We start from the raw sequence: 22,012 nt of genomic DNA on the forward strand, positions 1-22,012 counted from the left end.
TACCGAGTCAGACGCTTGGTCCACCTAGCCCAGTATTGCTGGCACCAACTGTCAGCAGCAGCTCTCCAGGGTTTCAGGCAGGAATTTTTCCAGCCCTAGCTGGAGATGCTAAGTACTGAACCTGAGGCCTTCTGCATCAACCCATGCCTTGATGCGAGCCACCATCTTGCATAAAAGCGCAGCTCGCATCGAGGAGTGGGAGCTGCGGGATGTTCCCGGACTGCTCACCGAGCCCTCCAAGGCTCGTGCAGCCCAGCTAGCGGGGGCGGGTGGCAGCAGGGGCTCTGTGAGCACCCACACTCGGCGGGCACAAGCGAGTTCTTACATCCCTACGGCAGAGCAGGAGGAGCAGTGGAGGCTATCTTTGCCTCCCTGCTCTCCGTTCTTCCATTTTTTGCTGGACAGGCTTTCCAGCCCATCTAGCACTTCAGAGGAGGAGGGAAGGAAGGTGCAGAAGGCTCAGGATAACTTGTATCCTGGCCTCTCTGGTCTCCTCCCCTCCCTGCCCACCAGAACGCCCCCCTTTCCTCCTCTCTGAAGTCGTGTTTCCAACCTTGAAGAGGCAGCTGGTGCGGTTCTCTCCGCACCGGCTGCAAGGGGGAGAGGGAGGGGGTCTTCTCTCTGCTTCCCCCTTCCAAGATCAGAGCGTTGTATCCAACCTCAAAGGAGGGAATCCGAACTATCCTCACCCAGGGTCCATAGGATTAGTGCATTTATAACCTGCCTTTCTTCCATCATGGAAGTCAAAGCAGCACACATGGGGTTCTGAGATGATCTTCTCTCCAGGAGGTACTGATGCAACCCCAGGCATGCTTTGCTTCAGAAAGGTGGCTGCATCGGGTGTCTTCAAACCATCCCTGGGACCCTGAGAGCATGAACGTTCAAAAACTCAAGAGAGAACCTCAGTGATGCAGTGGTCAATTTGGAAGTGCAGGCACTCATCATCATGACAGTTCCCATAGCCACATCCCCAAGGAGAAGCCAAAAATGCAGACAGCTCGGTTGATCCATATCAACACACCAGTTCTAGCAGTTTTCATCTACATTCGGAGCAAGTAGGGATGTCAGAGGAATCCACCGTGGAGTCAAATGAGGCTGGATTCCAAAGAATCCTCACAGTAGCTGGTGGGGCAATGGATTTCCCAGCAATAATGTATATTTTTGTCAGCTATCCCTGTTGCGATGCAAAGTATTTTGGGGTGGCCTGGTGTTGACCATTTTGAACATTCATGCTCTCTGGAATCCGTGGCGCAATGGCCCCACTTACCTCCGCTCCAGGAGGATTCTGGCCGGAACATCACTCGGGTGCTTGAGGCTTAAGCGGAGCCATTCGCCTCCCCGCCGATCGCCATTTTTCTTTTAAAAATGGCGATCGGCAGGATGTGCCCATAGACTTATACGCAAAATAGAGCCGCGAATCTTGCGTATAAGTCTATATGTCCATAGATAGTTCCAGTCTCCCTTCCCATTCCAGGCCAGCCACGCAGGGGCAGCAGCTTGACAAGACTCTTGACGGGTCCAAGTAAGCTTCCCTCAAGCCAGGCGGCTCTACAGAATCCTTGCGGAGCGGAGCCGCTCAGGAGGATTCCGGGGGGGGGGAGGAAAAGATCCCCCCCCAAGCGGTTTCCCCACCAGAATGGAAGGTGGGGGATCTGTACATCCCCAGGAGCAAGACTTTTGTAAAGCTAATGGGTCCTAATTACCTGATCAACACCAGGCTGCCCCAAAATATTTTGCATCACAACAGGGATAACTGACAAAAATATACATTATTGCTGGGAAAATCCATTGCCCCACCAGCTACTGTGAGGATTCCATCTAAGCTCAGAGGCACAGGGAAGGCTGATAGGGGTGGTAGATGAGGTTACGGCCCCTGCTCTGCTATATCACTGAAGATACTGTCATGACCCTGGAGTCCAGTAGTAACTGTCAGGGTGGACACTGAGCCCATAGAATCCCAGAGTAGTTCTGATTCTGAGGAAGAGCAGTTGCTCCTGGGAGAGGAGCGCGCTCCTCTTTCCCAGGGCCAACAGCTGACGGAGATTCCTCCCACCGGCATTCCAAGCTTAGATAGCAGTCCTGGGAGTGACAGAGCGCGGGAAGCAGACTTGATGGGCGCGCGATGCCGACGCAGAGAGCGGCGCCAAATGGAGGGCGCAGAAAGGAGGCGTAGTGCCCGGTTGGCGCGCAAACCACGGCTGCGCCCAGAGGCTCCAAGGGAAAAGGGGAGGGACTCTCCCTAGTCCTTAAGTTCAGGGGTCTGCCAGTAATTCCCTTTCAAATGGGGACCAACTGTTCCAACTCAGGGCATAGGTACTCTGCTGCTCAGATCTAGTTGCTACCTGTAGAGTTGTTAAGTTGTAAAAGAAGAATAAAGCTTTGAAAGGAATCCCTTTGTCTGTGTCTGGACTTGGCTACTGGATTAGACTGAGAGAGGCCTCCAAGGAGCCCTTGACAGTAACCTGGACATGGGTTCAGAGGTTGAAGAACAAATGGTGCCAACGGAGGAGGGTCTGGGGCCCAAGCACCACTGCAGAAGCAGAGACCCCTGAGCTTGGACCAACCCTTCTCCAAGAGCAACATGTTCCATGGGGCCGAGGCACCAACACCAGAAGTGCACCTGGCAGGCGCTCCTGGAGAAGGCTTAGCGTACTCCACCTGTGCAATGAATACATTTTCCTAGCCTGTTTTCTAAGACAGGCTAGAAAAAAATACCCATTCTACCAATGCTTCCCTCTTTGATAACGTGATACGCAGACGCATGCAACATGTTTGGTGACTTGACGCGAGTCGTCTGTGGATGAGATCGTGGGCTTGAGTTCTTGGCTCTGCACATGTTTCTAGTTCTCACTTTGTGGCTCGTGGCACGTTGCATTAGTCTGGATTATGGTAGAAACAGAGCCATGGCCTCGTCTCATCTATGGGGCCGACCTTCTTCTTGAGTCAGAATTCCACCTCTGGTTGCCACCCAAGAGAAATACTGTAGCCAGCTCTGGCTTTGGGCATGGAAGACCTTTCGGTCTGACCTTGCACAAGTCTCCTCTTTCAACCAGGGCTCTGGTTTTTGTCCTCCTCCCAGCCTGATCCTTGGAACACACATGTCTGGAAGGGCCTTAACGGCACCCCCACCAAGAAGAGAGCCATCGGCTTTAAGAAGTTAGCCAAGTAAGTACCCAATGGGGTGTAGTGGGACCAGTGGAATAAGGGGGCAGGGGAGGGGCGTGTGGAGCACTGGCTTTGGGACATCCTGCACCTCGAGGCTGGTGCTGGTCGGCATTGTCAGGCCCCTGCCTAGGCCCATGGCCTGGTAGGGGGCCCATTGCCAATCTCCGAAGCCACCGGCCCCTGCTGCTCTCCCTCTTTGCTGTTGTTGCCTGTTCACCCGCCACGCCAGGTGAGTCAGCAATGGCAGGAGCAGGAAGGAACAGCAACTTCTGCACCTTCTGTCTGTATTGTTATGATGACGGCGATGCTGTCATTGTTACTACATTTATATCCCACCTTTATTCCTCTTGCAAGGAAGATGGCTTACATAGTCCTCACCCTCTCCGTTTTATCTTCCCAGCAACCTGTGAGGTAGGTTAGGCTAAGAATCATAGAATCGTAGAATAGTAGGGTTGGAAGGGGCCTATAAGGTCATCGAGTCCAGCCCCCTGCTCAGTGCAGGAATCCAAGTCAGAGCGTCCCTGACAAGTGGCTGTCCTGCCTCATCTTGAATGCCTCCAGTATGGGAGAGCCCACCACCTCCCTAGGGAATTGGTTCCATTGTCGTATTGCTCTAAGAACATAGAATCCTAGAATAGTAGGGTTGGAAGGAACCTATAAGACCATCGAGTCCAACCCCCTGCTCAATGCAGGAATCCAAGTCAGAGCATCCCTGACAAGTGGCTGTCCTGCCTCATCTTGAATGCCTCCAGTATGGGAGAGCCCACCACCTCCCTAGGGAATTGGTTCCATTGTCGTATTGCTCTAACAGTCAGGAAGTTTTTCCTGATGTTCAGCCGGAATCTGGCTTCCTGTCACTTGAGCCCATTATTCCGTGTCCAGAGTCAGTGACTGGCACAGAGTCACCCAATGAACTTCATGGCCAAGTGAGGACTAGGACCCGCATTTCCCGAGTCCCTGTCCAATAATCTCACCACTATACCATGCTGGCTCAAAGGGAGCAGCAAGCGGTGTCCATGTATGTTCATTTGAAACAGGAAATGCCAGTCAAAGTCCACTGAACGTGGGATCCCTTGAGAAGAGCACCATGGGACATCTTGGCAGCTGCTTAGGAACATAGGAAGCAGAGCCTTGGTCCACCTCACCCAGTATTGTCAGCACTGACTGGCAGCAATGGCTCCCCAAGGTTTCAGGCAGGATTCTTTCGTAGCCCTCCCTGGAGATGCTGGGGATCCTGGGACCTTCTGCATGCAAAGCAGGGGCTCCACCACTGAGCCATGGTTCCTCCCACTAGCAACACTCCCTGAGCCTGCTTTGCTCAGGGAGTGTTGCTGGCCTTAAGAGATGACAGTGGGAATAGTGAGTTGCCAGCCCTGTATCCCGTTGAAGCCGAGCAAGGAGCTGCCTTGTGGATTTGGAGCACCAGCACTGAACAACCCAGGACTAATGCTTCTTACAGAGGGCCTAAATGGTAAAATCCAATATAAGTCCTACTTAGAGTAGACCCATTGAAATGAACAGGCCTTAAATTAGTCATCACTAATTCAAATCCCATTAATTTCAGTGGGTCTATTCTAAGTAGAATTTATGTTGGATTTTACCCAAAGGCCCCCACCTCTTCCTGGAGCTGCTCAGGGCCAGGATCCGGAGCACACACAGGGCTTGCCTCCTCCTGAGTAAGATGGATGGATGAGATGGCTCCTAGCCAGGTGCTTCAGCACAGACCTGTCATCATTTCCATGCCTCCCATCCCAGAGGTGATGGGGGGGGGGAGTTTCAGCAAGAGGGGAGTCTCCTCTGGTTTTGCAGCCCTCTTGGAAAGGTGTCTTCTGGAGACACAGCCTCTGGATTTGCCTTGGTGTATTGAGTCCCAAAGTCCCCCATTTACACTAGGGGCCTGCATAGGATCCTTGCCCCTCCCTCCTCTTCAAAGGAGGTCTTCCTGAGGCTGACCTGTGAGTCCTGGTGGGTTCCAACTAGGGATGTATGGATTGTGTAAAATCCGTTCCATCTGTGTTACACGGGTTGTCAGGCACCTCTTGATCCGTCATCCGCCCATCGACAGAATTGTATTTCTTTTTTTAATTTCTGAATTTGTGCACATTTGCATTTCTGCAAATGGAAATTTGCCCAAATTCACACATGCAAAAATGTGCAAATTCCCACAATATGCGCAAATCCCCATAAAATGTGCGTTTTCATGCTTTGGCCTAGGAGGGAAATGCACATTTTGGGCTGGCTTTTTTATTTTTGTGTATTTTTCTACAACAAAATTTGCGCCAAATTCCCAAAGGTTAGAAAAATTGTCCGCTCAGTAGGGGAAAAACCAGTCCACTGTGGAATCCATGGACTGGATTCATAAAAATCCAAACTCATTTTGTTCTGTTGCACATTTCTCCAACATCCCTAGTTCTGACATCCAGGGAGCTGAGTGCCACGGCTGAATTCTCTGTACTACTTCAGATCAGGCTAATTATTCCCAGCGCATCTATGCATCGTCGTTGTGATCTCATTATACTGAATGCCAGATTCCCAATGACCTAGCTGCAAGTGTCATAGCAGAGATTTGCCAATATTTATTCATTTATTTAAAGTGTTTCTTTATTCTGTTCCCCAGCCAAAAAGGCTCCAAGACTGGCTTACATGCCATCAGTAAAACAAGACAGTCCCCGCCTGCCACAGGCCTGCAGTCTAAAATGACATGACACACAAGGAAAAAGGCACAGGGAGGAAAGAGGGAAAAAATTAAGTAGTGTTTCAGGAGGGCTGGTGGAATGGCCCTGCTTCCTCTTTCATCTCCTTCTATACAGCCTCCTGGAAAGTACTGAGCAGACTTTGGCCTTATTTTGCCGCCTAAGTAGAAGCAAGGATCTTTTCTGATAATCCCATCTTTTAAATTCGGGTGCACGAGTAACAGTGCTTAAGAAATCTCCCAGCCCACCTCTGGTAGTTTCCAGTGAGCTTAAAGGAAAACTACCAGCACCTTCCTTGGGCCATTTCTTGATGTACAGGTTTGAGCCAGAGCCCAGAAGAGTTGAAGGGAGCTGAGTTGGAAAAGGAGAGCAGAGGAACAATTGCAGTTAATTATAACCACATTCCATGCATGCAACTGATCAATGGCTGTATTTAAAAAAAAAAAAAAAATGTGACCCTGATGGATCGCTCTTCTTCTTCTTCATTGTCCCCAGTGCAGGGGTGGTATTTTTCTTCCCATAAATCCAGCCTGGAACTGGCTGGTCCGCTTCTAATCTACTTTGGAGCTGGTGACAGACAATGCTAAGCCAGGCACATATAGGAATTAGAGCTGGGCTAAAAGGTTTCACTCAGAAGCTGGGGTTCCAGGAGGCAGATGCAATACATTTCACAACATTCACACACGTACACACACGCCTCTCTTTTTTTGCCACCTCCTCTTTCATTGTTTCGGCAGTGACGGTCCTTACACTCCCAGTTGCTGGCAACTCACGAGGCTCCTGAATGAGGGCGGAAACTTTGACATCATGACAGTGCCAAGTCATCAGCACTAATAAGAATGTCAAAATTGGTTCTGAAAGTCTTTAAGGTTTCAGTTGGTCTCCGTTTCAGTGGCTCAGTTCAGATGATCCACCAAGCCCTGGCTTGTCAAATCATGCATTAGTTTGCAGGCTAATGGGACATGCTCTCTACTCTATTCCGCCTTGGGCATGGCTTCCCTTTGATGTGTGACATCCCTAACTCTCTGTGACAGGGACTCAATCCCCCTGGTCCCCTGGAAATAACATGACCTGAGGGAGGGAGGGAGGGAGGGAGGGAGGGAGGGAGGGAGGGAGGGAGTAATTATCTAACACATGCACAGCACCCCTTCTAGAAGCAAACTCAGGTGGTGAGTGCCAATAGAAATTGAGTCAAACCCAAGCCACTGAGAAACAAGAGAGAAATGCTCCTGGAAATTCCAACGTTTGCAGAAGTACAAAAAAATCTTTAGGAAAAACAACTGTACAGGGACAAAACCTACCAAACAAAATGAGATGTGAACATGTTCAGTAGTCACTGAGTTCTAAGTGTGAAAGAAAAATGGAGAATTGGTGGCCGGGGTGTGGGAAAGAAACAGAATGGAGTATATTGGAAAAGGCTGTGGCTGGCTAGTTGGAACCACGAACAGGAACACTCCTGTTAGAAAGTGAGGATACACTGCAACTTTGGGGGTAAAATCCAACATAAGGCCTACTTAAAGTAGTTCCATTGAAATGAATAGAGTAGACCCACTGAAATTAAATCATTTCAGTGGGTCTACTTTAAGTAGGACTTATGTTGGATTTTACCCTTTGTTTCAGATTACACTTGTATTTCCCTAATTGCACCCCTCCCTTTTCTTTCTTCATTCCATCCAAATTGAAAGTATAGAATTCAATTCCATACATTAGAAGTGTCCTTTCCCTTTATTCCATTGTATGGAACAGGAAAAAAAATGGGCAGCCAGGAAAATTGTTTGAGGAAGAAACACAAATGCACATGAATTCAAAACAAGAAAGGGGCAGGAGAGCTGTGAAATGAATTCATGCAGGACAGCAAAATACAACTTGAGCCAGCCCTGAATGGTAATCAGACCAATTCACCAAATATAGTCAAATGGAATAACCTCCCAGACTGGAAAAAATAAAATACAACCATTTTCATTTATTGAAGATTATCGAAGCCATCCATTGACCCAGTTGAGTTACATTTACCAATGTCTTTCCAGTGGGTTTAACAGCATTTCTCAATCACTGTAAAAGCTTTAAGAGATGCTACGGTGATTATCCTTTCCGTGGAATTACCTTTTTTTACCCTTCTGCTCTATTCTCTAGATTTTAAGCTGTACCTAAGATAGTCTGCGTACACTTTTTCTTTTCTTTTTTAGCTGTCTGCATCTACTTTTCTCCTTGATGAGCTGTTGTGGTTCTCCTTTATGTTCAATTAACGTTATTTTTCTTATGTACAGAATTTAAGCACCAATGGCTCCCTAAATCAGGAGGGAGCCATCGGGATGTCTGACTTGAGCCATAGTGACACATGCCTTAGTTACATCCCGTTTGGATTACTGTAATGCGCTCTGCGTGGGGCTGCCTCAGAAGAGTGTTCGGAAACTTCAGCTGGTTCAAAGAGCTGCGGCCAGACTGCTGACTGGGGCTGGTTACAGGGGGCATATAGCTCCCTGTTAAAACAGCTTCACTGGCTCCCAGTCTGTTTCCGGGCACAATTCAAAGTGCTGGTTATGTCCTATAAAGCCCTATATGGCTCGGGTCCAGGTTATCTGAAAGACCGTATTCTCCCCTATGAGCCTACTCGTGCCCTGAGACCTTCAGGGGAAGCCCTTCTCGCCATCCCGCCATCATCACAGGCACACCTGGTGGGAACGCAGGAGAGGGCCTTCTCGGTGGCTGCCCCAAGGCTCTGGAACTCCCTTCCCAGGGAGGTGAGAGTGGCACCCTCTTTGATATGTTTTCACAGGCATGCAAAAACTTTTTTGTTTCAGCAGGCCTTTGGGGATAACTAGTCTGGACCTGGGAAAATGTGACGTATGGATACCATTTTTTGTTTTTCTGGTTGTCTTTTAATGTTTTAATGTCTTTACAATTTTAATATTGATGATTTAATTATATTTTTAACTTTTATACAGTTGTATTTATATTTCTATTTATAGGTTTTAATTGTAGCAGTTTTAACGTTGTAAGGCCGCCTTGAGTCCCAGTATTGGGAAAAAGGCGGGATATAAATATAATAATAATAATAATAATAGTAGTAGTAATAGTAATAATAAAAAAAATCAGGGGAAAGTAGTCATGTTTGCATGACTACCTGAGCTGCCTTGTGATGCCAGCTCCAGGTTTTGGAGGGCCCTTGGGCAAGACACCCACAATGGGCCCCCTTGCTTAGCGAGTCTCCCTTCTCACTGCCATGGTCACCAGCTCCTTATACTCTTTCTCATCATTGCTACCACTCGCTTGCTTGCCAGGCAGAGCTCCTCCTTCTCATGACCACTGTTGTCCAGGCCAGAGTGAGAGGCCGGTGAACAAGGAGGTTGCAATGATGAAGAGGGGGAGCAACTCCAGGGGCCTCTTGGCAGTGGCCCCTCCTGGGGTGTGGGGGCCCTCAGCAGGTGTCCGACCACGCCTACCCTTGATGCTGCCGTACACGCAAATCCGATCCTGGCTCTGTCTAGCCAATGCTATCTACTCCGGAGATGGGCAACCTGGTGCCCTCTAGATCAGGGGTGCAGAATGCCAGGCCTGGGGTCTCAATCCAGCCCGCTGGGGTGACCCAAATGGCCACCCCCCATTTCCCCTGGCCCCACCCCCTGTCTCCCAGCTGCCAATCATTTGGAGGTTTCCTGGCTCTTGTGCCGTTTTTTCCTCCCATTCTTTTATGTTCCACGTTTACTGCACTCTCCTCCCATGAATGTTGCAACAACAAAAAATATATCTCTGGGCTGAAAACTGTAGGTCAGCCCCAGTCTACACCTTTCTGGAGCTTTCCCGTACATAAAGTGGCAGAAAACATAAGATTTGACACCAAGCATAGAGTTGGCCAGGGGCTCTTGCCATTCAGTTCATGTACCCGTAAGATGTGTGTGTCTGGAAATGTGGTTGTCTTTTTTGCACGTTACCTTTTTAGGGGTACACTTAAAAAACAAAAACTTAGGCATGCACACCTGAGAAGCTTCGCCGGTGAATCTGCCCTTACTCAAAGATGTTGCAGGGTTTTGGTAAGGCGTTTGTTCTGTTCCTGCTACAAGTTAATACGCACACGTGCACACCTATATTATAAATTGGCAAATGAAAACTCTAGACTGAGTATGTGGAAATAAAAATCTTGACAGCAAACCTGGAGAGTGAGAGGCAGTTAGGAGCAGGAAAGTCCCCCACGTCAAGGAATCATCTTTCTCGAGACCAGGCTACCTGAAAGATTTCATTCTCCCATACAAGCAGGCCTTTGGCTTGTACATTGGTCTGTTGCTAAAATGGGTACTATTGGGTTGGGTGCTGTTTTTAATTATTTTATTATGGTTTCTTTTAATTATGTTTTTAATGTATTTGTTTTTATGATTGTTTTAAATAGATTTCTATTTTAAGCTTTTTGGTTCTTATTGTTAGCTGCCTTGAGTGCCATTTTTGGGGGTGGAAAGGCAGGGCATAAATTGATTGATTAATTGATTGATTGATGTTTTGATTAAATAAAACATTTGTCCCTCCCTCTTAGATCCGTGAAGTTCTCTGCCAAGTTGATGGGGCAGGCAATGGTGAAGAGGGTCAAAGCCACCATTCTGTATTTTGGGGGCAGGGATGGAAAGGCAGAGCATAAATTAATTAATTGACTGATTGATTAAATAAAACAATTTTCCCTCCCTCTTAGAGCTGTGAAATTCTCTGCCAAGTTGATGGGGCAGGCAATGGCGAAGAGGGTCAAAGCCACCATTCTGTATGCCACAGAAACAGGAAAGTCCCAGGTCTATGCAAAAACCTTGTGTGAAATCTTCAAGCATGCCTTTGATGCCAAGGTAGGATCCTGGCTCTTCTGGTCAGGGAAACAGCATGGGCTGCATGAGGGAGCCAGAACTCACCAACTTTTGCAACCTTGGAGAGGCGGCCAGCGCACTGCCTGTGAAGGAGAGGGGGCAGGGAACTCGGACTCCTGGGTCTGAGATGAGAGCATTGTCTCTGACCTCGGATCCAGGAATCTAAACTATCCTCTGGACCCCCCCAGACATTGTCTAGCAGCCATAGGATTGCTCTCTAAAGAATTTATTTCATTTGGCACAATTTCGATGGGAAATTAATCGGCTGTCTTTGCCTTCTGTGAAATGTAAATCAATCCTAGCAGTGTATTTTAAATAAAATAAATTTAAATTTCTGTAAAATTTAAATAGATCTTGTCTAAATGTGCATATAGAGATAGAAATCAGCATATGTACATTTTATGCAGGTTCATGCCCTATGAGCCTGGAGCCTGAATCTTTCAAATGCCTAGCAATGCTGGTGGTCGGAAGCTGGACGCCAGCTCTGTGACTCTCAGGCACGTGCGCACACGTATCCATGCATGCGGGAGCGTGTGTAACGTTTGTGTATGCCATTCTGAATGATCACGGGGAGCCCTTAGCAGCCTCTTCTCCCCACCCCCCGCCAGGTGATGTCAATGGATGAGTATGACACGGTCCACCTGGAACACGAAACCCTCGTACTGGTGGTCACGAGCACCTTTGGCAACGGAGACCCGCCTGAGAATGGGGAGGTAGGAAGGGTCGCTCTTCCTAATGCTCTCCAGTACTGTACATGTCGCAGTCCGATCCAGTCTGGGGTGGGCGCTGCCCTTCTTCAGCAGCAGAGGAACCTGCCTTACACCGAGTGAAACAGTTGGTCCATCCAGCTCAGTATGGCTTACAGCAGGGGTGGGGAACCTCAGGCCCGTGGGCCAAATCCAGCCTGCAGGCCAAATCCAGCCCTCCAGGGTTCCCCAGATCACCATGCCTCCTTTTCCTGGCCACACCCCCTTTCCCCTGATCATTAGGTGGACTTCCAGCAGGGGTTTCCCCCCGTTCTAAAAGGCTGGAAGGCCACTCCCATGGCTTAGTTATGGGCATGCAGAGCTCTAAGCTTAAGCTGGTGTTTTGGCCCCGCCCCTTTGGCTTTTGGCCCCACCCACTGCTAGAATGTGGCCCCCGAGAGCTTCTCAGAAATGGACTCCAGCCTGTGGACTGAATGGGGTTCCCCACCCCTGGTCTACGGTATCCTGACCTGCAGAGGCTCTCCTCTCCTGTCCTTTCCCTACCAGGGAAATGGCCAGCTTGTTAGGAGGCTGGTCTGGCCTGGGGTGGGGTGGGGTGGGGTGGGGTGGGGGAAGTGTGGGGCAGGGAGCAAGGCCAGCGCCAGCATCCTTGGGCAGTTGCCACAGCCCACGGATAATGCCTGCCGTGGTCCCCCTTATTTTCCTTTTCCATCCCAGCACTCTGAGCAGCTCCAGGCAGCTGGGTTGAGCGAGCCAGCCTTTGAATTTCCCACAATGCTCCTGGGCCTAGCATCACCCTGGAGCATTGTGGGAAGTTAAAAGAATGGCTAGACCCAGCTACCCAGCACTGCCTGCAGCACTGCCCACTGGCAGAGGAGGAAGCCCACCAGAGCACCCCTTCAAACCTGGAACCTGGGATGGGGAAGAGAAATGAGACAAAGACCCCAATTGGAGTTGGGTCGTATGGGCTGATCCTTCAGAGGGGAAGGCATCTCCCCCACTCCCACAACCTAGATCCATTTTTCATGGATGTTTTTCAGACTTAATGGTGTTTAATGTCCCTTTCCTTCTGCCTCTTTTCTTTTTCCTTGCTACCCAGAAATTTGGCTGTGCTCTGATGGAAATGAGGAATCCCAACTCCAACCTGGAAGAGAGCAGGTAAGTGATGGGACCAAGCACAATTCTCTAGTACAGGCTCTGGAGTGTCTACTTCCACATATTCTTGCTTCCGCTGCACATACCAGCCTGCAATGGCTCAGTAATAAATCCCAGCTTGTTCCAGGGGAGAGCCGACTCCCACGGGATGCCATAAGCAACAGGCATTGCTGCAGGATGTCTCTGGTTCCAGGGGGCTGGATTGGGCCCCCACCCTGAGGTTCTGCACCCCTGTGATGTGCAAAAGCATACTGAGCCCCTGAACATGGACGGTACCTTCCTGTTCTAGCTGTCATGTTGAAACCAGCTGTTTCTCTTTCAGATGACAGGAATAGCTGTTCTAAATTCCTAAAACTGTTGGTGGCTTGCCTTATTATTGTTCTTATCGTCATCATCGTGTTTATCCTGGCCTTCATCCAAAGATCTCAAGACAATGAATAAGTTCCATCCTACCAGCCATTTATTTTCCAAAATCCCCCCTCCCCAACAGGTGGGGGCTAAAAGAGAGACAGAGAGAAGCCTTCACTGGAACCAACTGAGGCTTTCCCCTGCTTTTTGTTATTTTTCCTTTAAACAAAACTTTTAACAGTACTTTAAGGGTGCAAGAGCTTGTTATACTTTTTAAACATCCACATTCAGTTTTGTAGTGCCAAAGTTACCCTACATAGGGTTGCATAAGATATATAATCAAGTCCCTTATGTTTTTTTCCCTTCTTTTTTTAAGCCCCTGCATGAAAGTGTTGGGGGATTTTGGAAAACAAGCAACGGGCAGGGGGAAGATTTAAACTTCCCCTACTCATGCCCAGTGGTCCCAATTCAGATCGGGGCCCATGCATTCACTTGTGAGTAAAAGTAAAAGAGAGGGACAGTCAGCTGCAGGGTATGTATTTAACACATCTTGCAATTTGCCCCTCGTGGGTTTTTCAAGCTTAGCAAAAGCCCCTCATTTTTTCAAGCTTAGCAATTGCATGAAGCAACCACTAGATGTCAAGCTTTCACCATATTTCCCTTGGTCTTTTTGACTGGTGTCTTGAGCTTGTTCCTTGCATTCAAAACAGATATGTGATGTGTTGCAGAAGATGTGTGACTTTAAAAAAGAAAAAGGTTTAAAACAGCCCCAGGAATGAGAATGGGGGCTCCAACTGTGATCAGTGCAGAGACACTGTGAGTAGAGGTGTTTTTAAGCCCACAAATTTCTCTCCCTAGAAGTATAAATAAAATAATAATAACAACAACAACAACAACAACATTTAAAAGTAACAATTTGCTGCCCTTTCATGACACCCAAATTAGCACCTTCAGGCAGCCTCCTCACTATATCTAGTGGTGGGATCAGCCCCTGTGGGACAGGGTCTTTTTAGTGGTGGCACCTAGGTTGTGGAAACATTCTCTAGGGATGCTTTATTGGTCCTTGCCAGATCTTAAATGGATTGTGAAAATTATTATTGTTGTTGTTGTTGTTAATAATAATTCGAATCTTCAAGGATTATCTATTGTAATACTTACTACAACCCTGTAAAGTCAATCTCACCCATACTGCAGATTGGGAGGCTGAGGCTGAGAGAGAGTGACTTGAGATTTGAACTAGAGACTTCCTGACTTGTAGCTCAGTCACATAGTTGCTATGGTTCCAGATCTGATCTGATTGTTTTGCTCTCTTGCTATTTGAGTAGTTTTATTTGACTCTGCTGAGATCTGTGCACTTAAAAAAAAACCGTTATTTAATATGCTGTCTGTGATAAGTTTGTATCTTAATTATCATGATGAGGCTTTAGGGGCCTTCCAGACAAAAGGTGAGATAGAAATGTTTTAAATAAATAACAGAGCAATCCTGTGCGTTTCTACTTGGAAGCCTGTCCCACTGAGTTCAATGATGCTTATGTCAAGGTAAGTGGAGATAGGATTGCAACCTAAATCAATTTAGGTCAAGAAATGGTGCAGGGGAAACAGACATCAAACTCCCATATTTCCACTGCCACCACTCTAACCAAGCTCAGAGGGTTGTATCCCACGTTAGTCCTACTTAGAGTAGACCTACTGAGACAAATGGGACGTAAGTTAGGCACAACTAACATAGGCCCCATTCATTTCAGTGAGTCTACTCTAAGTAGGACTAACATTCGATACAACCCAGAACTTCTCACAAATGTGGTTTGTAAAAATTCAGTTAGAGTTGGAAAGTCCAATCCTGCATCTCATTCACATCTCCTTCTGGCTCTTAAAAGACCTGAGCAGATACACACATGGAGTCATCTCCCGTTCTCCCATGGAGGTTCTAGCTAGAACCATGGAGGTTCTAGCTAGAACCATGGAGGATCTAGCTAGAACCATGGAGGTTCTAGCTGTGCCTCAATTCTGCTTTTCAGGAGCTACAAAGTGCGCTTCAACAGCGTCTCCTCGTATTCAGATGCTCGGAAATCCTCGACTGATGGACCTGAAGCCAGGGACAACTTTGAGAGTACCGGTCCTCTGGCTAATGTCAGGTGAGGAGGGGAGACCAAGGCTGGGCAGAGGTGATACAGGGTGCAATGGAGGATGTGTGGAACTCAAGCGACAAACCTGCCGTCCTCTGGGCCTGGACTGCCTTGGAGCGGAGTCCAGCATCTCATCTCATCCTGGCTCAGGACAGGAGAGGCCCACATCTCTCTTCCTGCTTGCCGCCTCCTGCTGGGATGACAGAATGGACCCTCTGTCAGCTCTGCTCATTAGCCACTAGCCACTTGTGGCCACCTCTGTGTCTGCCTGCTTGCTTGCAGGTTCTCCGTCTTTGGCCTGGGCTCACGGGCGTACCCCCACTTCTGTGCCTTTGCCCGCGCTGTGGACACACTCTTGGAAGAGCTGGGAGGGGAGCGCATCCTGAGGATGGGCGAGGGGGATGAGCTGTGTGGTCAAGAGGAATCCTTCCGGACATGGGCCAAGAAAGTCTTCAAGGTAGCCTGCTTCCATTTTTTCCTCTTGGGAGAGAAGTGGGGAGGGAATCTTGGCCTTAATGTGAACCACTGTGAAGCAGTTGCTTCAGCCAGGGGGTTCCCGAAGGTATGAAAGCATCTAATGTGGGCATTGGAGGGTGCTAAAAGGGCTGGTACAGCCTGGATCTAAGCCCTGGGACTAGTGGTGTAGTGGAGACAGGGCTCGCAGGGATGCGGCGCAGCACTTTTTTATTAACAGGGACACTGACTTCATCTGCCACCCCTACCCCACAAGTCAGGATTCCCTGTTCCTCCTGAGCTGAGCTGCACACAGTAACTGGGGGACAATGGGAAATATATCATTCCCAGGGATGATATATTGTTCCCTGTTGTAATGGAAAGTCTGCTGGAGTGGCCTGGTCTTGAATGGGCATTTAAGACCCATTAGCTTTGCAGAAGATCTGCTCCTGGTAGAGATAAAAACTGTTTAGAAGTGGCTTGTTGATACGGATCGACACAGCTGTCTGAATTTTTGGACCCTCCTTGGGGGCTTGGCTATGGGGACTGTCACGATGTCACGATGAGTGCCTGCACGTCAACATTTGCTGCAACACCACTGATTGGGACACTTGGGGAAAGTTGTAGGGTTGGTGCTGTGAGTTCCAGCTGCCTTCAGGATGGTGTGCGTGTATAGAATCCCCAAGGCATCAGACCCACGCACTTCGTAAAGCAAAGCACTGTCTCTCTTTGGGCGGGCTGCGGGCTGCAGTCTCTCTTGGGGTTGATGATTCCTGCGGGGAGAGGTGCTCATGTTGAAACTTTGTAAAGCCAGGGAATTGTAAGGCCTGGTTCTCACTAAGAAAGCATGGGAAAGGAGATCGTGTACACGGGCGTAATTTGCACACGTTAAGCATATTTACGGCCGCAATTTGCACAGGTTATGCAAAGCACGGCCAAAATGTGCATAAAGTACCTAAATTGCACCTGCAGTTTGCGTAAATGACAAGTATGACAAGAAGGGGAAAAAAGATGTGAAAGTTCCCAGATTTCGGGGAAAAGCCCCTGCTCACCTCGCAGATGCAAGCTGAAGCGGTGGCTGTGGGGAAATCTGGTGAGCCCAAAAAGGGCGGGATTTCCCCATGATGGCCATCCCTGAGGGCAAGTCTAAATTACGTGTGTGTGTGTTGAGAGAAAATACGTTCAGAAATGCATATTTTGAGAGAAAAATGAGTTTCAAAGTATGCAGAGATGAATACTTAAATGATAGCATCATGGAGGTGGAGGGGGGCCATGTAGGTCACTTAGTCCAAGCCCCTGCTGGTGCATGAAACTCCCACAGTAGAGTGACTTTGCTTGAAGGCCTCCAGCAGAGGCCTTCCATCCCTCTATTTACTTACTTATTTACTTACTTACAATATTTATATACTGGTCCATATCTAGAAAGGGCCACGGTGGCTTAGTGGTTAAGACGCTGAACTGGAGACTGGAAGGTCGGCAGGTCAGCAGTTCGAGACCCGAGTGCCGCATGATGGAGTGAGCTCCCGTCTTCAGTCCCAGCTCCTGCCAACCTAGCAGTTCGAAAGCAAGAAATTGCAAGTAGATAAATAGGTACCGCCTCGGCGGGAAAGGTGACAGCGTTCCGTACACCTCGGTGTCCAGTCATGCCGGCCACATGGCCACGGAAGCGTCTTCGGACAGCGCTGGCTCTTCGGCTTAGAAACGGGGATGAGCACCGCACCCTAGAGTCGGACACGACTGGTTGGGGACACCTTTTTTTACCATATCTAGAACAGATTTTGGAGCAGTGAACACAAGGGAAAAACAGTGAAAGAATAAAAAAGATTAAAACACCAGATTAAAATTATGCTATTTTTAAAAGAATACTAAAAAAAAAAAACCCCTGACTGTTCAATTAAGGAATGCCTCCTGGAACAGTGCTGTTTTCAGGAGGTGCCGGAAACAGCACAGTGTTGGTGCCTGCCTGACCTCCAGGGGTGGGGAATTCCAAAGAAAGGGGGCCACCACACTGAAGCCTCTTCTCCTGGTGGACTCCAATCGGGCCTAGGTCAGGGGAACCTCAGCCCCGGGGGCAGCTCCAGCCCTCCGGGGGTTCTAATCTGGCCCTTTGAGTTCCTCAGATAGCCATACCCACTTCCCCTGGCCACGCCCCCTTTCTCCTGACCACCAGTCATGTGGTGGTTTCCCGGCTTTTGTGCAATTTTTCCCCCATTCTAAAAGGTTGAAATGCCTCTCCTGAAGCTCCATTCCTGGTAGTAAGATATTTAAGATACAACATGCTGGCACTTTTTGTGGTTTTGGCCCTGCCCCTTTCACCTTTGGCCCCACCCACCACTGGAATGTGGCCTCCAAGAGCTTATCTGAAATTGAATTTGGCCCTTGGGCAGAAAGATGCTCCCCAGCTCTGCTCTAGGTCAAGGATGGGGCAACTTCTGGCCCACCAAATGTTTTGGCCTACAACTCCCATGATTCCTCACCAACGGCTATGCTCATGGGAGTTGTAGGCCAAAAGATCTGTGGAGCCACAAGTTGTGCCATCCCTGCTCTAGGTAATTAGTTCCATTCTCAAACTGCCAAGACAATTCTAATGTTCAACCGAAATCTCCCCCCTGTGCCTTAAGCCCATGAAATCTAGGCCTGCCCTCTGGGACAGCAGCAAAGAACAAGGGTTGTGTCCAATGGGCTGTATCCACTGTTGGTGTAACTTAAACCCCATTCATTTCAATGAGTAAGTAGGAGTGACATTGGATACAACCCCAAGTCTTTGCCCTCTTCTAGAAGACAGCTCTTCAGGTATTTGAAGAGGGCTATCTGACAGGAATTAATCTGAGTGTTTGGGGATGTCTGGCAGCTCAGAGTCGGAATCAGAATGGGACCAGCCAGGAGGCACCCTCCCTAGTGAGCCCAGATATGGCGAGACTTTCTTCCCAAGATCTTGACACACAGATGGCCCAGCTGAATGGATCCCCCATTCCTCCACCATGAGAACCCAGGTTTCAGAGGAGGAGGGCAAAGGGTGTGACTTGAGGGACTCTAGGTGTCAAGGGCTCCTTGGCGGCCTCTTTCAGTCTAATCCAGTAGCCAAGTCCAGACACAGACAAAGGGATTCTTTTCAAAGCTTTATTCCTCTTTTACAACTTAACAATTCTACTGTTAGCAACTAGCTATGAGCAGCAGAGTACCTATGCCCTAAGTGGGAACAGTTGGTCCCCGTTTGAAGGAGAATCACTGGCACACCCTGAACTTATGGGCTAGGGAGAGTCCCTCCCCTTTTCCCTTGGATCCTCTGGGTGCAGCCGTTGTTTGCACGCCAACCAGGCACTATGCCTCCTTTCCACGCCCTCCATTTGGCGCCGCTCCCTGCGTCGGTGTCACACATCCAGCAAGTCTGCTTCCCGTGCTCGCTCACTCCCGGGACCGCTATCTATGTCAGGAATGCCAGTGGGAGGAATCTCTGCCAGCTGCTCGCCCTGGGAAGGATGAGCGCACTCCTCTCCCAGGAGCGACTGCTCTTCCTCAGAATCAGAACTACTCTGGGATTCTATGGGCTCAGTGTCCAGCCTGACACTAGGGTCCATCACAGAGCGTAGCAGGAGAACTTAGGGGCAGGGCTCAGATGCTCTGCCAAGTTGGCCACTCGTGGTAGCCAATGTAGGAGGGAGCCACCCTAAGGGAGGGGCACCCCTGCCAAGCCAGTTTGGCTAAAAGGTTCATGGTCAGACTGCTGGCAACTTCTCTAACTTCCACTTCGTCTCCTCTGTTGATATTCGTAACTGTGTGGATTAGCTGTTTCATTGCAGTCTGAGAGTTTCCTAGAATCTGCATTTGTAAAGAAGTGAGTCATTAACCAATCAAGTCGTGTAGCCCAAAGCCTTGTTTCCTGGAGTGTGTTGATTTTAAGGGGGAGGATGAATGAATGTGCCACTACCATGCCTTCCCCCCAAGTCTTCTCCACAAGTCTTCCTTCAACCTTTCCTAGGACTTGTTTTCCCTACCACAAACCATTCCACTTAATTAAAAAAAAAACTCAGATGAGTAAAGAAAAAGAATGATCATAGAATCATAGAATAGTAGAGTTGGAAGGGGCCTATAAGACCATCAAGTCCAACACCCTGGTCAATGCAGGAATCTAAGTTAATTATGCTAACTTAGGGGTGAACGCATGCAAATGGGACACCGACTGAAAATGGACTCATTCGTCCACCCGCTGTACCTGCTCCAACCCTATCTGTGACACTTGTGTTGTGCGTCCCACTGTTCTGAATCTCACATCTGCACACCATCTGGGAGTGGGGAGGGGAGGAATATTGCCAGGACATCTTTATTTTTTGCTTTGTCTTGAGTGCCTGGTGTGTCCTGCAGGCAGCATGTGATGTGTTCTGTGTTGGCGATGACGTGAACATCGAGAAAGCCAACAACTCCCTCATCAGCAACGACCGGAGCTGGAAGAGGAGCAAATTCCGCCTGACTTACGTGGCTGAAGCCCCCGAACTGACGCAAGGTATTGCTCCCCATTGCCTGGACCAGTGAGACAATCTCGAGGGAACAGTGGCTGTTCTGCTTTTATAATATCTCATATATTTACAAATATACAAGTAGGGTGCTTCCAGATGGAGGGCTCAAATGTCCAGCTCTTTCCTCTTCCTCCATCACTTTGGATACAGCCTGCCTGTAGCATGCTGTGCCTCCATTTCTTACGTCTCTCTTTCATCCTCAGGACTGTACAGCATCCACAAAAAGCGAGTCTCTGCAGCCCGACTTCTAGCACGTCAGAATCTACAAAGCCCCAAATCCAGGTAGGAAGTGCAGACAGGCCATCATGCACCCAGTGGGGACTTGTCTTACAAAACTGGCCACTTTAACAGCTCTAAAAAGCTGTTATTCAGCCCTGCTGAATTAGACCCAGCCTCCATCCAGCCCAGTATCCTGTTTCCAACAGTGGGAATAGTACTGGAATGTGAGTTTGATGATGTTTGGGTGTTTTCTTTACACATGGCCCATCTGATACAGTTCTGAGACACCCATAAATACATACACCATGCTATCCGTATGATATCTGGGATCTCCAGGCTTTTGGGGTTGGTAGGCACGTTTGGAATTCAAAGAGTCTTGTGGGCACTGGCACGAAATGGCTGCCATGGGGGGGTAGGGCTTGCCCATTTATGAAAAAGCTGACATAGTGGGCAAGAAAAGTCATAAACAGTCATTTCCCAGAAACTAAACTGGTGAAACCAAAAGAAAAGTCACTTGTCCAAGAACCTAAGTACAAAGCAGACGCAGGATCTGAGCTCCAAAACGCAAAACCACTCTTTGGAAACCAAATAAAGATGGTGCTGGAGGGCAGCCCCTTCGCTTTGCAGCATGTCAGACTCCCAGTTATTTTTTTTTAAAATTAAAATTAAAACAAAAATCAGAATGGGCAGGGAACCTGGCAGGCGCCAAGAAAATTGCCAACCACAGAGAAACATACTTTGCCAAATATTATAATGTGATAACTGCTGGAACTGCTAACGTACGGTGTTTCAGTAGCTGGAAATGTGTGGAAAGAATGGCATGTTCTAAACCTTCCCCTCACTTCAGCCGCTCTACAATCTTCCTGCGGCTTCACACTAACGGGCACCAGGAATTGCATTACCAACCTGGGGATCACTTGGGCGTGTTCCCGGGCAACCACGAAGACCTGGTCAATGCCTTGATTGAACGGCTGGAAGATGCACCACCCACCAACCAGCTGGTGAAAGTGGAACTGTTGGAAGAGCGAAGCACAGCTTTAGGTAAGCAGAGTGGCCATTTTTAATTTCACCTGTCGGTCAGGTTTGGTTTACCTGTGTAAGAGCCATCACTAGATGCCTTGTCATTTTAATTGTATTTATGTAGGTGTGTGCAAGGGGAAGCATTGTCATTTCATTTTTCCATTCGTTGCCATTTTTTTAAAGTTTCACCAGCTTTGTTTGCCGTTGGCATAAATTACATTTGTCTCATTTTTTCCCCCCATTTGTTATTCCTTCGCTCTTTTCTAATTTTTCCATTGATTTCGAGGGAAACCCAGCCAGTTTTCTGCTGCCTGGAACTTTGGTGTTTTCCATCCAAATCGTATGAAATTTGCAGGCATGCTATTACCCCCCCTCCCCCCCCCCACACACACACGTACACATACCCCTGGAGCATCAGGCCTGCCAAACTGAGATTGATAGGACAAAATGTCCCCACTTGAAAGGGAATTCGAAAAGGCACCCATTCGATAAGTTACCCATTGCTTTTAATGGGAAACCCACTCAGTCTTTTGCTGCCTGCAACCTCCGTGTTTTCAACCAAGCAGCATGAAATTCACAGATGTAGCACTTTCCAGTCTGTCAATTTCACTGCTTTCTTTTTCTTCTCCTGTGGTCTTTCCACGAACTATACACAGGCAGTGCATGCACTGCAAAGTCATGCCTGCCATGAAAATCAATTGAAAATGAATGGAGAAACCAAACAGATGGGTTTTCTGTTCAATACTGCGTTTGTTTTCATTATTTAAAACA

General features: G+C 48.4%; 1 protein-coding gene across 2 annotated transcripts in view; it reads left to right on the forward strand.

Annotated features, from left to right (window-relative positions):
• NOS1 (nitric oxide synthase 1) overlaps positions 1–22,012 on the forward strand; it is a 107,036-nt gene that overhangs the window by 62,450 nt on the left and 22,574 nt on the right. For both annotated transcript variants that reach the window (XM_084820063.1, XM_084820062.1), the window contains exons 12-20: positions 3,080–3,165; positions 10,537–10,681; positions 11,308–11,412; positions 12,506–12,564; positions 14,928–15,044; positions 15,318–15,492; positions 19,851–19,989; positions 20,206–20,284; positions 21,069–21,262. In XM_084820063.1, coding sequence (XP_084676189.1) covers positions 3,080–3,165; positions 10,537–10,681; positions 11,308–11,412; positions 12,506–12,564; positions 14,928–15,044; positions 15,318–15,492; positions 19,851–19,989; positions 20,206–20,284; positions 21,069–21,262 — 1,099 coding nt within the window. The remainder of the gene's footprint in view (positions 1–3,079; positions 3,166–10,536; positions 10,682–11,307; positions 11,413–12,505; positions 12,565–14,927; positions 15,045–15,317; positions 15,493–19,850; positions 19,990–20,205; positions 20,285–21,068; positions 21,263–22,012) is intronic.

This window comes from Heloderma suspectum, chromosome 13 (genome assembly GCF_057233095.1).
Source record: "Heloderma suspectum isolate Gila_16-S chromosome 13, 16-S_ref, whole genome shotgun sequence".
In the NCBI taxonomy this organism is placed as follows: domain Eukaryota; kingdom Metazoa; phylum Chordata; class Lepidosauria; order Squamata; family Helodermatidae; genus Heloderma; species Heloderma suspectum.